This window comes from Salmo salar, chromosome ssa15, assembly GCF_905237065.1.
Source record: "Salmo salar chromosome ssa15, Ssal_v3.1, whole genome shotgun sequence".
Taxonomy (NCBI): Eukaryota; Metazoa; Chordata; class Actinopteri; order Salmoniformes; family Salmonidae; genus Salmo; species Salmo salar.
This window is the reverse complement of record NC_059456.1, coordinates 106,013,401-106,030,900: the sequence shown is the minus strand read 5'-3', so window position 1 is coordinate 106,030,900 and position 17,500 is coordinate 106,013,401. Positions and strand designations below refer to the sequence as shown.

The following is a 17,500-nucleotide window of genomic DNA, read 5'->3' as shown; positions in this document are numbered from 1 at the left end:
CACATGGGCAGTTTGAAGCTAGCTAGCAAGCAACATGATGTGCCAAATAACAGCCTAAAAACCACCTGAGGTCAAATAAATCCGATTTGACCGTTCAGACAAGTCGCAAGGCCAAGAATCAGAAGGTGGTTTGATATGTTGCTTGAAATATCTGATTCTATGTGCATTTTGCATATCCGATTACAATCTGTTATTTTTCCTGCAGTCTAAACAGCCAAAAAGCACATAGAATCAGATATTTCAAGCCACATTTCAAACCACCTTCGTAGGTGGCTTGAAGTCAGATACAAATCTGATTCCTCGGCTTTGCGACTGAACGGTCAAATCGGATTTATTTCACCTCAAGTGGTTTTTAGGCTGTTATTCGGCACATCATGTTGCTTGCTAACTAGTCTGTTGACAATTTCACAAGAACATGTGGTAACTAACTAGCTTGTCGATTGTTTACAAACAAATTAGGGAACGTGCTAGAAAAGGTAAACAGCTACCTAGCTAGCTAGATGACTACTGTGACTAGCCAAAAAAGGACTTGTTTTGAACGTTGAATCATGTTTGATTTTGAACATTCCAAAGCAACTCGGAAATGTCCATGGCAGACATTGTTATCACCTTAGCTTTCTACATACCGTAACTTCTGAGTGGTGGAGTTTGTTTTGCATGGCCCGGTGCACCGGGTGAGCGGACTTTGCTCATTTTAGACCATTCCATAGGCCTCCACCCACCCGGGGCACCGGGCCATGCAAAATGAACACACACAAATCTGATTTGGTCACTTGTTGACTGTTTGGACAGTCAGTATTCCAAAACGGATTTGAGCATTAAGGCCTAAAGTGTGAACAAGGCTTTATTGACCTATTCAAAAGGGTCACTTCTTTCATTTATTTCCTCTAACCGGTGTCTTCTTTCTCGCTGCTAAGAGTCTTACTTCCTGTCTTGACTTTGAACACTTTGGTTTTCTTCTTTCTCTATTTGTCTTTCTCCTGACCCAACTTGCGGTCTTTCCTTTTGCTGTCTCTTTCCTTCTATTTTTCTCTACCTTTCTCTCTTTTTCCTTCTCTCCATCTACTTTTCCTTCTCTTTCCTCCTCCCTCTCCATCCCTCCTTCCCTCTCCTCCTCCTCCTCCTCCTCCCTCTCAGTGGAGCTCTCCAGCCTGTCTCTGTGTATGACCAACTCTAAGCAGGGAGAGCCTTGTTTCTATGTCATCGGCAGAACTGAGAATACGCGGTTGGTATCTCTTCCTGTTAGTCTTTCATTCTCTTTGGTTTATTCTCTTCGTTCCTTTGGTTCTCTTCATCCCTCCATCCCCTTGTGTTCTAGAACTCTTATTTCTACATCCCTTTGTGTTCTAGAACTCTTATTTCTACATCCCTTTGTGTTCAAGAACTCTTATTTCTACATCCCTTTGTGTTCTAGAACTCTTATTTCTACATCCCTTTGTGTTCTAGAACTCTTATCTCTACACCCCTTTGTGTTCTAGAACTCTTATTTCTACATCCCTTTGTGTTCTAGAACTCTTATTTCTACATCCCTTTGTGTTCTAGAACTCTTATTTCTATATCCCCTTGTGTTCTAGAACTCTTATTTCTACATCCCTTTGTGTTCTAGAACTCTTATTTCTACATCCCTTTGTGTTCTAGAACTCTTATTTCTACATCCCTTTGTGTTCTAGAACTCTTATTTCTACATCCCTTTGTGTTCTAGAACTCTTATTTCTATATCCCCTTGTGTTCTAGAACTCTTATTTCTACATCCCTTTGTGTTCTAGAAATCTTATTTCTACACCCCTTTGTGTTCTAGAGGTCTTCACATTGACATATGCCATTTACAGACCCTTTTATCCATTCTAGTATGCATACCTGATCCCTGCTGGGAATTAAACCCCCAACCTTGGCTTTGCTAGTGCCACCCTCTTACCAACTGAGCCACACAGTTGGGACCACATGTCCTTGTTGCCCTGAGTTACGTGAACAAGAGGTTTCTCATATCTCCCGGTGTATTTGCTCTTGCAGTTGAATTACAAGCAGTGAGTCGTAGCTACGGAACAGAGTTATTTATGTGTCACTCCTGTAATCCAACAGTAAAAAGTGCCATTTTAATTCTTAAAGCCTGCAGCTATAATTATAAATATAATTATAAATATAATTCAATAACAGGCCTTCTTGTTCAGCCTGCATCTGTCCTTATGAATGTAGCTATTTCAGTACAAACATCAGCCATGTTTATCTCAGTGAGTGATTTACCTTAGGCTTGTTGAAACAAAGAGATTAAAATGAAATTAACATACAGGAACAGTCAAAGAGTTTGGACACACCGAGTCATTCAAGGGTTTTTCTTTATTTTTACTATTTTCTACATTGTAGAATAATAGTGAAGACATCAACACTATGAAATAACACATATGGAATCATGTAGTAACCAAAAAAGTGTTAAACAAATCAAAATATATTTTATATTTGAGATTATTCAAAGTAGCTACCCTTAGCTTGATGACAGCTTAGCACACTCTTGGCATTCTATCAACCAGCTTCATGAGGTAGTCACCTGGAATGCATTTCAATTAACAGGTGTTCCTTATTAAAAATGTATTTGTGGAATTTCTTTCCTTCTTAATGCATTTGAGCCAATCAGTTGTGTTGTGACAAGGTAGGGGTGGTATACAGAAGATAGCCCTATTTGGTTAAAGACCAAGTCCATATTATGCCAAGAACAGCTCAAATAAGCAAAGAGAAACGACAGTCCATTATTACTTTAAAGACATGAAGGTCAGTCAATACGGAACATTTCAAGAACTTTGAAAGTTTCTTCAAGTGCAGTCGCAAAAACCATCAAGCGGTATGATGAAACTGGCTCTCATGAGAACCGCCACAGGAAAGGAAGACCCAGAGTTACCTCTGCTGCAGAGGATAAGTTCATTAGAGTTAACTGCACCAAATAAATGTTTCACAGAGTTCAAGTAACAGACACATCTCAACATCATCTGTTTAGACGAGACTCCGTGAATCAGGCCTTCATGGTCGAATTGCTGCTAAGAAACCACTACTAAAGGACACCAATAAGAAGAGACTTGCTTGGTCCAAGAAACACGAGAAATGGACATTAGACCGGTGGAAATCTGTCCTTTTTGAGATTTGAGATTTTTGGTTCCAACCGCTGTGTCTTTGTGAGATTCACTGTAGGTGAACGGATGATCTCCGCATGTGTGGTTCCCACCGTGAAGCATGGAGGGGGAGGTGTGATGGTGTGGGGGGTGCTTTGCTGGTGACACTGCCAGTGATTTATTTGGAGTTCAAGGCATACTTAACCAGCATGGCTGCATTCTGTAGCGATATGCCATCCCATCTGGTTTGCTCTTAGTGGGACTATCATTTGTTTTTCAATAGGACAATGACCCAACACACCTCCAGGCTGTGTAAGGGCTATTTGACCAAGAAGGAGAGTGATGGAGTGCTGCATCAGATGACCTGGCCTCCACAATCAAATCAAATCAAATTTATTTATATAGCCCTTCGTACATCAGCTGATATCTCAAAGTGCTGTACAGAAACCCAGCCTAAAACCCCAAACAGCAAGCAATGCATGTGAAAGAAGCACGGTGGCTAGGAAAAACTCCCTAGGAAAAACTCCCTAGAAAGGCCAAAAACCTAGGAAGAAACCTAGAGAGGAACCAGGCTATGAGGAGTGGCCAGTCCTCTTCTGGCTGTGCAGGGTGGATATTATAACAGAACATGGTCAAGATGTTAAAATGTTCATAAATGACCAGCATGGTCAAATAATAATAATCATAGTAGTTGTCGAGGGTGCAACAAGCACGTCCGGTGAACAGGTCAGGGTTCCATAGCCGCAGGCAGAACAGTTGAAACTGGAGCAGCAGCACGGCCAGGTGGACTGGGGACAGCAAGGAGTCATCATACCAGGTAGTCCTGAGGCATGGTCCTAGGGCTCAGGTCCTCCGAGAGAAAGACAGAAAGAGAGAATTAGAGAGAGCATATTTAAATTCACACAGGACACCGGATAAGACAAGAGAAATACTCCAGATGTAACAGACTGACCCTAGCCCCCGACACATAAACTACTGCAGCATAAATACTGGAGGCTGAGACAGGAGGGATCAGAAGACACTGTGGCCCCATCCGATGATACCCCGGACAGGGCCAAACAGGCAGGATATAACCCCACCCACTTTGCCAAAGCACAGCCCCCACACCACTAGAGGGATGTCTCCAACCACCAACTTACCGTCCTAAGACAAGGCCGAGTATAGCCCACAACGATCTCCGCCATGGCACAACCCAAGGGGGGGCGCCAACCCAGACAGGAAGACCACGTCAGTGACTCAACCCACTCAAGTGACGCACCCCTCCCATGGACGGCATGGAAGAACACCAGTAAGCCAGTGACTCAGCCCCTGTAATAGGGTTAGAGGCAGAGAATCCCAGTGGAAAGAGGGGAACCGGCAAGGCAGAGACAGCAAGGGCGGTTCGTTGCTCCAGCCTTTCCGTTCACCTTCACACTCCTGGGCCAGACTATACTTAATCATAGGACCTACTGAAGAGATAAGTCTTCAGTAAAGACTTAAAGGTTGAGACTGAGTCTGCGTCTCTCACATTGGTAGGCAGACCATTCCATAAAAATGGAGCTCTATAGGAGAAAGCCCTACCTCCATCCGTTTGCTTAGAAATTCTAGGGACAATTAGGAGGCCTGCGTCTTGTGACCGTAGCGTACGTGTAGGTATGTACGGCAGGACCAAATCGGAAAGATAGGTAGGAGCAAGCCCATGTAATGCTTTGTAGGTTAGCAGTAAAACCTTGAAATCAGCCCTTGCCTTAACAGGAAGCCAGTGTAGGGAGGCTAGCACTGGAGTAATATGATCAAATTTTTTGGTTCTAGTCAGGATTCTAGCAGCCGTATTTAGCACTAACTGAAGTTTGTTTAGTGCTTTATCCGGGTAGCCGGAAAGTAGAGCATTGCAGTAGTCCAGCCTAGAAGTAACAAAAGCATGGATTAATTTTTCTGCGTCATTTTTGGACAGAAAGTTTCTGATTTTTGCAATGTTACGTAGATGGAAAAAAGCTGTCCTTGAAACAGTCTTGATATGTTCTTCAAAAGAGAGATCAGGGTCCAGAGTAACGCCGAGGTCCTTCACAGTTTTATTTGAGACGACTGTACAACCATCCAGATTAATTGTCAGATTCAACAGAAGATCTCTTTGTTTCTTGGGACCTAAAACAAGTTTTGTCCGAGTTTAAAAGTAGAAAGTTTGCAGCCATCCACTTCTTTATGTCTGAAACACAGGCTTCTAGCGAGGGCAATTTTGGGGCTTCACCATGTTTCATTGAAATGTACAGCTGTGTGTCGTCCGCATAGCAGTGAAATTTAACATTATGTTTTCGAATGACATCCCCAAGAGGTAAAATATATAGTGAAAACAATAGTGGTCCTAAAACGGAACCTTGAGGAACACCGAAATTTACAATTGATTTGTCAGAGGACAAACCATTCACAGAGACAAACTGATATCTTTCCGACAGATAAGATCTAAACCAGGCCAGAACTTGTCCATGTAGACCAATTTGGGTTTCCAATCTCTCCAAAAGAATGTGGTGATCGATGGTATCAAAAGCGGCACTAAGATCTAGGAGCACGAGGACAGATGCAGAGCCTCGGTCTGACGTCATTAAAAGGTAATTTACCACCTTCACAAGTGCAGTCTCAGTGCTATGATGGGGTCTAAAACCAGACTGAAGCGTTTCGTATACATTGTTTGTCTTCAGGAAGGCAGTGAGTTGCTGTGCAACAGCTTTTTCTAAAATTTTTGAGAGGAATGGAAGATTCGATATAGGCCGATAGTTTTTTATAATTTCTGGGTCAAGATTCGGCTTTTTCAAGAGAGGCTTTATTACTGCCACTTTTAGTGGGCTTGGTACACATCCGGTGGATAGAGAGCCGTTTATTATGTTCAACATAGGAGGGCCAAGCACAGGAAGCAGCTCTTTCAGTAGTTTAGTTGGAATAGGGTCCAGTATGCAGCTTGAGGGTTTGGAGGTCATGATTATTTTCATCATTGTGTCAAGAGATATAGTACTAAAACACTTTAGTATCTCCCTTGATCCTAGGTCCTGGCAGAGTTGTGTAGACTCAGGACAATGGAGCTTTGGAGGAATACCCAGATTTAAACAGGAGTCCGTAATTTGCTTTCTAATGATCATGATCTTTTCCTCAAAGAAGTTCATAAATTTAGTACTGCTGAAGTGAAAGCCATCCTCCATTTGCGAAGGCTGCTTTTTAGTTAGCTTTGCGACAGTATCAAAAAGAAATTTCGGATTGTTCTTATTTTCCTCAATTAAGTTGGAAAAATAGGATGATCGAGCAGCAGTGAGGGCTCTTCGATACTGCACGGTACTGTCTGTCCAAGCTAGTCGGAAGACTTCCAGTTTGGTGTGGCGCCATTTCCGTTCCAATTTTCTGGAAGCTTGCTTCAGAGCTCGTGTATTTTCTGTATACCAGGGAGCTAGTTTCTTATGACAGATGTTTTAAATTTTTAGGGGTGCAACTGCATCTAGGGTATTGCGCAAGGTTAAATTGAGTTCCTCGATTAGGTGGTTAACTGATTTTTGTCCTCTGACGTCCTTGGGTAGGCAGAGGGAGTCTGGAAGGGCATCAAGGAATCTTTGGGTTGTCTGAGAATTTATAGCACGACTTTTAATGCTCCTTGGTTGGGGTCTGAGCAGATTATTTGTTGCGATTGCAAACGCAATAAAATGGTGGTCCGATAATCCAGGATTATGAGGAAAAACATTAAGATCTACAACATTTATTCCATGGGACAAAACTAGGTCCAGAATATAACTGTGGCAGTGAGTAGGTCCAAAGACATGTTGGACAAAACCCACTGAGTGGATGATGGCTCCGAAAGCCTTTTGGAGTGGGTCTGTGGACTTTTCCATGTGAATGTTAAAGTCACCAAAAAAATCACCCAACCTCAACCCAATTGAGATGGTTTGGGATGAGTTGGACCGCAGAGTGAAGGAAAAGCAACCAACAAGTGCTCAGCATATGTGGGAACTTACAAGACTGTTGGAAAAGCATTCCAGGTGAAGCTGGTTGAGAGAATGCAAAGCTGTCATCAAGGCAAAGCGTGGCTACTTTGAAGAATCTCAAATATAAAATATATTTTGATTTGTTTAACACTCTTTTGGTTACTACATGATTGCATATGTGTTATTTTATAGTTTTGATGTCTTCACTATCATTATACAATGTAGAAAACAGTAAAAATAAAGAAAAACCATTGAATGGCTAGGTGTGTCCAAACTTTTGACTGGTACTGTACTTGTTTCTAGCTCATATATATACATACCTAGTGTTTCTAGATCATACCTAAATAAACATAGTGTTTCTAGCGCATACCGCAAAAATAAATAATAAAGATGAAAGAAATACAGTGCATTCGGAAAGTATTCAGAACCCTTTACTTTTTCAACATTTTGTTACGTTACAGCCTTATTCTAAATTGGATTAAATAGTTTTTCCCCCTCATAAATCTACACACAATACCCCATAATGACAAAGCAAAAACAGGTTTTTATACATTTTTGAAAATGTATGAAACTGAAATATTGCATTTACATAAGTATTCAGACCCTTTACTCAGTACTTGTTTAAGCACCTTCGAACATCAGTTTCTTGGTCACATCCCTGACCAAGGCTCTTCTCCCCAGATTGCTCAGTTTGTCCGGGCAGTCTGGGCGGCCAGCTCTAGGAAGAGTCTTGGTGGTTCCAAACTTCTTCCATTTAAGAATGATGGAGGCCACTCTGTTCTTGGGGACCTTCAATGCTGGAGAAATGTTTTGGTACCCTTCCCCAGATCTGTGCCTCGAGACAATTCTGTCTCGGAGCTCTACAGACAATTCCTTCAACCTCATGGCTTGGTTCTTGCTCTGACATGCACTGTCAACTGTGGGACATTATATAGACAGGTGTGTGCCTTTCATGTCCAATCAATTGAATTTACCACAAGGTGGACTCCAATCAAGTTTTAGAAACATCTCAAGGATGATCAATGGAAACAGGATGCACCTGAGCTCAATTTCGAGTCTCATAGCAAAGGGTCTGAATACTTATGTATATAAGGTATTTCTGTTTTCATTTTTAATACATTTGCTAAAATGTCTAAAAAACTGTTTTTGCTTTGTCATTATGGGGTATTGTGTGTAGATCGAAGAGGAACAAAAATAATTTAATCAATTTTAGAATAAGGTTGTAACGTAACAAAATGTGGAAAAAAGTCAAGGGGGCTGAATACTTTCCGAATGCACTGTATATACTGTAGTATATATGTAGTGATAAATATATATATATATATATATATTTTTTTTACTGCAACCACCAACCACAAGAGGATTAAAGAGCCTGATCTCAGTGAGTATAGACAGTCTGCTGCTCGTCTACTGCTGCTCTGCTAATCGTCAGAAGGGGGGACTAGAGGAGGTAGGGGCCCACGTGGATAACTGAGGGGCCCTGCCTTGATTGAGTTACTGAATAATAAAATATATAAAAAAATAAACTGCATGATAAATAAATGTGACTGGTCAAATGTGTGAGGCAGGGCCCAAGCCAGTAGGGGGCACAAGAGGCAATATTTGTATTATTTTTTTTTTTAAATTTGTATTGTATTGTATTATTCTTTTTTATCCAACCACAGGAGCCCGATATCAATGTTCAAAATACACCAGAGAGCATAATGTAGCCACAGAGGATCAAAAGTTCAGTTGGCACTTCCAAAATCAAAGAAGCGCCAACATAAAGTGTCTTAAAGGGTGTTGGGCCACCACGAGCTGCCAGAACAGCTTCAATGCGCCTTTGTATAGATTATACAAGTGGACCTAAACCACGCCAGACAAATGCCATGCCATAACATATACTTTGTATCCTTTGATTACTTAAGTGTTTCCTTTATTTTGTCAGTTACCGGCATGCCTACAGCCGCTGTAGTTTGGGCAGCATTATCCACTGCTAGCTAATCTGTTTTGTGGCCATAGACATAATCCATAGTTGTTGTTTTTTAACCTTTTTCCCTGGACATTTGACTGGTAAACTCATGGGTACACTAGCAATGGATGCCAGACCTGACTTGAATGGGAACTGCCGTCTATTGATTATATTTCTATGGTTGATTGCGGCTATCGGTTTGCCTTTTTGCAGATTTCCAAAATACAATCGCAGAAAAAAAAACGTACAATTTTGGAAAGCAATTGTCTACTGCTGAAAAGAGAAGACTAATCTGTCTGTTGAACCAATAGAAAAACATATTTTCCCAACAACTGCCAATTTGTAGCTAACAGCGGCACTGTTTTAGTAACACATTTTTAGATAGGCTATTGTCACGATGATAACAAAGACCCTGGGCCTATGATTTGTTAATCCGGCCCTGGTTATCCACTGCTAGCTAATAATAATAATAATAATAATAGCTAACTAGTGTTTAACATTACTTGCTAACACTAATATTCAGCTACCACAGATGAAAGGGGTTAGCTAGTTATCAAAATTGTTGCTAGTACATTAGCTAATTAACAAGGTAGCTAGATAGTAAGTTAAGGCCTTAATACACTGGCAATTTTGAGAGGCAATATTGCCAGCAATGGTTTCTGTGACTATTTTACATTGAAAATTATAAACTTTTTATTATCTGGCGAATCTTGATTGGCTAATGGGCAATTTGTAAGAATCCTCTAATCAAAGCACATATATTGGTCATGTGATACTTTGGAAAAACATGGCGACCGTATTTGTGCCGAAGCGAGAGAAAATCAACTCCCATGTTGGAGTGAGATGTTGGTCATTCACGTCTCATATGTTGCTCCAAGATGATATAATGATACATTAATAGATACTGTGTTCAGTTTGTCATGTCTAACTGCTGAATATATCCACGGTGGCGTGCAGTGGGACAAACAGGCTAATCCGCTAGCTCGCAAACGATGTAGATTTTACATTTCGTTTTTCGATTTAGATCAGTTTTTTTGTGTGTTTAACTAGCTGGCTAGTTTGAATAACACTTACACTTCCTAGCTTAGAATTGTGAAGTAAAACATCAGAGTTGTGGACTCGAGTCACATGACTTGGACTCAAGTCTGACTCGAGTCACAAATTTAATGACCTGAGACTCTACTTGATAGAAAATAAAATAACTTGTGACTTGACTTGGAGCCTCAAAACTCCGGACTCGACTTTGACTTAAGACTGGCTAGTACTTTTCAGACTGGGCTAAGCTAGCCCGAGGCTAGTACTTTTCAGACTGGGCTAAGCTCGCTCGAGTCAAGTACTTTTCAGACTGGGCTAAGCTAACCCGAGGCTAGTACTTTTCAAAATGGGCTAAGCTAACCCGAGGCTAGTACATTTCAGACTGGGCTAAGCTAACCCGAGGCTAGTACTTTTCAGACTGGGCTAAACTAGCTCGAGGCTAGTACTTTTCAGACTGGGCTAAGCTAACCTGAGGCTAGTACTTTTCAGACTGGGCTAAACTAGCTCGAGGCTAGTACTTTTCAGACTGGGCTAAGCTAACCCGAGGCTAGTACTTTTCAGAATGGGCTAAGCTAACCCGAGGCTATTACTTTTCAAACTGCGCTAGTAGATAATGTGTTTAGGACCTGAATATAGAAATCGTGTTCTGCAGGCCATTGCCCAAAATCCTGCATGTCAGTCCCTTTCAGACAATCCCCCTATCACTGTTGGTCCTCCTCAGTGACCTCACAACTGAGGGGTTTTAACTTTCCTTTTGAGAATTAGAATCAGAAGTACAGTTTTATAGCTCATCACAATACTTCACCTCTTCGGGCAAATAGTACCCTAGACTGCCATGATCATATAGTTGAGCGTTCCAGATAATTCCTTCATGCTATTAGAAATGTCCCATCCACATAGTAGGATTTTAGATGTGCAGATAGACCAAAAACCAGTCTATTTTACCATATTACTATAGTCAATGGTAAGGTCCCTTTAGACCATAGAGACACCACCATCACTACTGTGGTGCCCACCAGACCATCTCATGGTGAGGCACCAAGGTTTCCCAGATCTCTTGACCCAAAACCCTGACTCCTGCACATCCATCCCTGTAGCCATTTTGAATGCCTTGATGCCCTTGCCTCTTCGTTATCTGTGCCTCATTTTACAGACAACACCCCATCCAACGACTGTGATCTGAGGACCCCCCTTTTTTTCAGCAACGACGGAGTAACACACTTGGCCCTAAACACTGCTCCATAATTCCTGACCGTCAACCTTCCCTCTCCTCATGGTGTGCCAGTTGGGGTTAGTGCGCTGTCCAACTGTTGCCTGCCCGTATATAGCCTCCTGCTGCTCCACCGACAGGGTCATGCCAGCCAGGAGGCCTGCATGCCCCAGAGAGGGTAGCGGTTGTTCTGGCTCATTCCACTGAACCTGCCCCTGGAGACAGTTCCTTAACCAGGATCATCCTCTGTTGGCTCACGGGACAGAGGGTTGTAGTCTTCAGCCAGGTAAAGATCCTCCACTTGGTTTGGTAATGGCTGGCTTCCTCCACTCTGCATTCCACATCCGTACGGCCAATATTGTGAACTGGCAAAATATGGCTGCATGGCTACACTGATGAGCTCCATGGGGGCATTTCCATGTTGTAGAGAGAATCCCCTGGTCACCTATAGAGACCTGCCAACAGGAAGTGGTCACCTGTAGAGACCTGCCAACAGGAAGTGGTCACCTGTAGAGACCTGCCAACAGGAAGTGGTCACCTATAGAGACCTGTCAACAGGAAGGCCGTTAAGTGACACATGACTTTGAACCTGGAAATGCATTAGCTGTAAGAAATGTGCTATATAAATAGTTTGATTTAATTTATGAAATTACAGCTGGAGAATATTTAATGAACTGTAATTTTCACATGAGGACAAGTGAAGATTTTCCATCAACTTTCATTGATAATGTATCAATCATTTTAGTGGGAAGGATCCTCTGGATCAAGACTGTGTGAATCCATGTACCACTCTAAATAAATTAACACTGTGCCTCTCAAGATTTGTCTCTGGTTATGAAACTACAATACAGGCTGTATGTCTAAACTAAGTACATTCTGAATGTCAATAGATTTTTACATTCATTCTCATCAATGACAACATTCTAGAACTGAGTTATCACTCATCGAAGTCTGGTATCCAGGGTAACCTGGTTAATGATTCTAGAATTGATTAAGTGACTCTTTCCTTGTAGAATGTTGACAGCTGTATAGAACACATTGTATTGTTAAGATGCTCAAACTTAACTTAATAGCTACAGGCAGGCTGCAGGGCAGGGTAACCTAGTGGTTAGAGCGTTGGACTAGTAACCGAAAGCTTGCAAGTTTGAATCCCCGAGCTGACAAGGTACAAATCTGTCATTCTGCCCCTGAAAGGGAGTTAAACCACTGTTCCTAGGCCATCATTGAAAATTAGAATTTGTTCTTAACTGACTTGCCTAGTTAAATAAAGGTAAAATAAAAAAACTTTATCCCTCATGCTGGCACAGACCAAACCGGTACGTTGCCCCTCACTATAGCTGCACTTCTCTACCTGGCCAGACTTCAGGTGGTCTTCCCTACCTGGCCAGACTTCAGGTGGTCTTCTCTACCTGGCCAGACTTCTAGTGGTCTTCTCTACCTGGCCAGACTTCTAGTGGTCTTCTCTACCTGGCCAGACTTCTAGTGGTCTTCTCTACCTGGCCAGACTTCAGGTGGTCTTCCCTACCTGGCCAGACTTCAGGTGGTCTTCCCTACCTGGCCAGACTTCAGGTGGTCTTCTCTACCTGGCCAGACTTCTAGTGGTCTTCTCTACCTGGCCAGACTTCTAGTGGTCTTCTCTACCTGGCCAGACTTCTAGTGGTCTTCTCTACCTGGCCAGACTTCAGGTGGTCTTCTCTGCCTGGCCAGACCTCAGGTGGTCTTCCCCACCTGGCCAGACTTCTAGTGGTCTTCTCTACCTGGCCAGACTTCAGGTGGTCTTCTCTACCTGGCCAGACTTCTAGTGGTCTTCTCAACCTGGCCAGACTTCTAGTGGTCTTCTCCACCTGGCCAGACTTCAGGCGGTCTTCTCTACCTGGCCAGACTTCTAGTGGTCTTCTCTACCTGGCCAGACTTCTAGTGGTCTCCACCTGGCCAGACTTCAGGTGGTCTTCTCCACCTGGCCAGACTTCAGGTGGTCTTCTCTACCTGGCCAGACTTCAGGTGGTCTTCTCTACCTGGCCAGACTTATAGTGGTCTTCTCTACCTGGCCAGACTTCAGGTGGTCTTCTCTACCTGGCCAGACTTCAGGTGGTCTTCTCCACCTGGCCAGACCTCAGGTGGTCTTCCCCACCTGGCCAGACTTCTAGTGGTCTTCTCCACCTGGCCAGACTTCTAGTGGTCTTCTCCACCTGGCCAGACTTCTAGTGGTCTTCTCTACCTGGACAGACTTCTAGTGGTCTTCTCTACCTGGCCAGACTTCTAGTGGTCTTCTCTACCTGGCCAGACTTCAGGTGGTCTTCTCTACCTGGCCAGACTTCTAGTGGTCTTCTCCACCTGGCCAGACTTCTAGTGGTCTTCTCCACCTGGCCAGACTTCTAGTGGTCTTCTCCACCTGGCCAGACTTCTAGTGGTCTTCTGCCCTTTTAATGCTCTTATGCTCGTCCTTGAAAAATGCCACAAGGTTTGAAATAGATACCAAAGTCAACATACTTTACAAACAATTATTTAGGCTAAGTGAAACAAAATGATGTTTTATCTACTGCTCTGCTAACTAGCTAGCTAATGTGTAGTCAGTGGCTAGCTAAAACAGAGAAAGGGGACGTTCATGGAGAAGGTATCTGATCGTGCTGGTGAACGGTAGCTGACAGTGTCGACTAGAGATGACGTGAAGGAGCTTCCTGCGGGAAGTTGTAGTCTTTGCTGATAATTAACATTTAGAATTTCTTTTCAGTAAATTGAGGTGAATATATTGAGAAAAATCACTTTGTCCGAGAGAGAATTACACAGCTTTCAAAATGTCTCGCCAGGGTAAGCCTACACCAAACACAGACCTTAATATGAAATAGTTCAGAAATCCCAGACGCAAAAAAAGGAATGGTGAAAAAACTTTTCTAACCATTGCCGGGTTTCATCGCTAGGTTTTATGGGTATTATGACGTGTCCACCATGCCAGACTATGGGACCACTTTGCTTACCCGTTGAGGAGGGCAAGCTTTTATTATTGGCTTTTCTCTGATCGACTAGGAATGCCTTGAAGATCGGTTGGTCTGGTCTACGTGGATTACTCTACACGAAGCCAGAGACAGTAGCCGCAGCATCACCCTTGCAAAACAAAACAAAAAAAACTGCAAAAGATTGGCTAGTGAAACGCACACTCTGCCCTCTGATTAGACCAGTAAACTGTCAATCAATTACTAGTATACGCCTACTGGTCTTTTGGTATGTAAAACTTACTTGAAATTGATAATTGACTTATAAAGCTTGCATTTGGAATTTGTTGTTAAAATACATTACTGTGGTGAAGACACACACCATTTGTATTTTTTTTATTTTACCTTTATTTAACTAGGCAAGTCAGTTAAGAACAAATTCTTATTTTCAATGATGGCCTAGGAACGGTGGGTTAACTGCCTTGTTCAGGGGCAGAACGACAGATTTGTACCTTGTCAACTCGGGGATTTGAACTTGCAACCTTTTGGTAGGCACAGCTCGAAACTCCCACCAATGCAACATGCAACTATTTCAACAAGTTACAGTTCTTTTAAGAAAATCAGTCATTTGAAATAAATTCATTAGGCCCTAATTTATGAATTTCACATGACTGGGCAGGGGCGCAGCCAAGAGTGGGTCTGGGAGGGTATAGGCCCACCCACTTGGAAGCCAGGCCCAGCCAATCGGAATTAGTTTTTCCTACAAAAGTACTTTATTACAGACAGAAATACTCCACAGTTTCATCAGCTGTCTGGGTGGCTGGTCTCATACGATCCCGCAGGTGAAGAAACCAGATGTGGGGGTCCTGGGCTGGTGTGGTTACACATGGTCTGCGGTTATGAGGCCTTGATAGACGTACTGCCAAATTCTTAAAACGGTGTTGGAGGCGGCTTATGGTTGAGAAATGAACTTTTCAATTATCTGGCAACAGCTCTGGTGGACATTCCTGCAGTCAGCATGCCAATTGCACGCTCCCTCACATCCGTGACATTGTGTTGTGTGACAAAACTGCCTATTTTAGAGGATCCTTTTATTGTCCCCAGCACAAGGTGCACCTGTGTAATGATCATGCTGTTTAATCAGCTTCTTGGTATGCCACACCTGTCATGTGGATGGATTATCTTGGCAAAGGATAAAATGCTCACTAACAGGGATGTAAGCAAATTTGTGCACAAAATTTGAGAGAAATAAGCTTTTTTGTGCGTATGGAACATTTCTGGGATCTTTAATTTCAGTTCATGAAACATGGGACCAACATTTTACATGTTGCGTTTGAATTTTTGTTAAGTATAATATAATTGGCTTAGCAGCCAATGTGTATTATTGAACATTACTATTAAAATAGTACTCACTTATAGGAAGGGGTCATTGATTACAAGTTGCTAATTATCCCATAAAGCCATCACCGGACGTCACATATTTTCATCTTCTTCTGTGGTTTGGTAACTTCCTGTTCGAAGTATGCGGTGTCCGTCTCACAACGGAGCCTTCAACCGCAAGGGGGCGTTGCGATTCCACTGTGTTGTGGACGTCCCCATTGAAATGCATGACATCCGGCGCAACGTAACGGAGTGCTTATGGGTAATGTGAACGAGGCTTTAGGTTGAATGTTTGCTCAGGACAGCTGCTACACTTCTTTATGGTTTGTTTGTTAGATAATAAATTCCAGCACCGACGTGGCAGTCAACAATAAGCTGTAGGAGATGAGTAAATAAATGGCGAAGTTAAAATATAAAATCTATTATTCATGTCCATGTGCTCATTATTGCTCATTGTTGCTCTAGTCATGCGGGGGGGGGTGGGCAATTCCAGTCCTCGAAGGGCCTGATTGGTGTCACAGTTTTTGCCCCAGCACCCAGCTAACACACCTGACTCCAAAAATCACCTAATCATGATCTTTAGTTTAGAAATGCAATTTGATTAATCAGCTGTGTTTGCTTGGGGTGGGGGGGTATGTGTGATACCAATCAGGCCCTAGAGGACTGGAGTTACCCAGGCCTGCTAGTGATTCATACACCTCTCCATTGCTCTGCCAGTTTATCAAGGCCTTAACATTTGCTAGCTAGCTAGCGAAGCTAACTAGCCAGCAAACGTAATCTAATTTAGCCAGGTAACTATATCATGCCAAAGATTATCTCGTGGTTAATCATCTAGCAGAATTTTTATATAAAAAAAAATATATGTTTTAGGTTTTTCCTACTGCTAGCTAGTTAGGACAGACGTGCTAGCAAACATTAGCTGGCTACTAGATACCTAGCTAGCTGAGCAGCGTGCTAAATCATCAGTCAACATTTTTTTTTTGAACTTGTGAACAATAATTCTTTCACCCAATCTCTTCTGTCTGGCCTTCGCACATGTAACCGATGTGAAATGACTAGTTAGTTAGCGGTGGTGCGCGCTAATAGCGTTTCAATCAGTGACGTCACTCGCTCTGAGACTTGAAGTAGGGTTTCCCCTTGCGTTGCAAGAGCCGCGGCTTTTGTGGCGTGATGGGTAACGATGCTTCGTGGGGTGTCAGTTGTTGATGTGTGCAGAGGGTCCCTGGTTCGAGCCCAGGTTGGGGCGAAGAGAGGGACGGAACACTGTTACTACACTGTTACACACACTTCTCATAGCCACGTCCGTCCTGATTCTTCCCAATACACTGTAGCATCATGTCAGTCAGTGGCAGCATAAAGGCTGTCTTTATTTTTAAGATGGAGCTCACAAAGTCCGGAGGAATTTCTCTGAAACCAGTGAACCACACCAATAAATACGGAATGAGATCTTTCCAATGAGGCCTTCATTCCTGGAATAAATAAGTGTAGCAGTACAACATCATCATCAAGGTTTCAAACGTGGGGCTAAGATGCATCATGGGAGTTGACCGTTTGTCTGAAAACCAACCATTTCTGTTCATGGGACAAGAGCAACAATGCATCACACCCAAAAGTGAGAAAATAAACTGCGCAAGCATTGGTAAGGTTAATAGATGTAGGTAAATGGTAGTTCACTATTTGGCAAGCACTGACTGGTTATTGCACTGGTTTGACCAATTTGTTATAAACCATTTATTAATGGTTTATAATGCATTTACAAATCATTATATAACTGTTAATAACGTAATTACAAACCCGTTATATACCCTTTTTACAAATGGAACCTTATTGTAAAGTGTTACCTTTCATCCCAACTCACTGTCAATAGTTGTTTCATTATTTCAAACACTGTTTGTGACATCACATGGAAACTGTTTCTATGTTGTGTTTTTCCCTCTAGCTCCCACTAACCTCTG

At 42.5% G+C, this 17,500-nt stretch overlaps 1 protein-coding gene across 5 annotated transcripts in view; it reads left to right on the top strand.

The window, feature by feature from the left end:
• Positions 1 to 17,500, top strand: part of magixa (MAGI family member, X-linked a) — a 137,381-nt gene that overhangs the window by 117,551 nt on the left and 2,330 nt on the right. The window contains exon 17 of one of the 5 annotated variants that reach the window (XM_045696524.1): positions 1,138 to 1,225. The exons of the other annotated variants lie outside the window; for them this stretch is intronic. Coding sequence (XP_045552480.1) covers positions 1,138 to 1,225 — 88 coding nt within the window. The remainder of the gene's footprint in view (positions 1 to 1,137; positions 1,226 to 17,500) is intronic. 5 annotated transcript variants of the gene reach the window in all.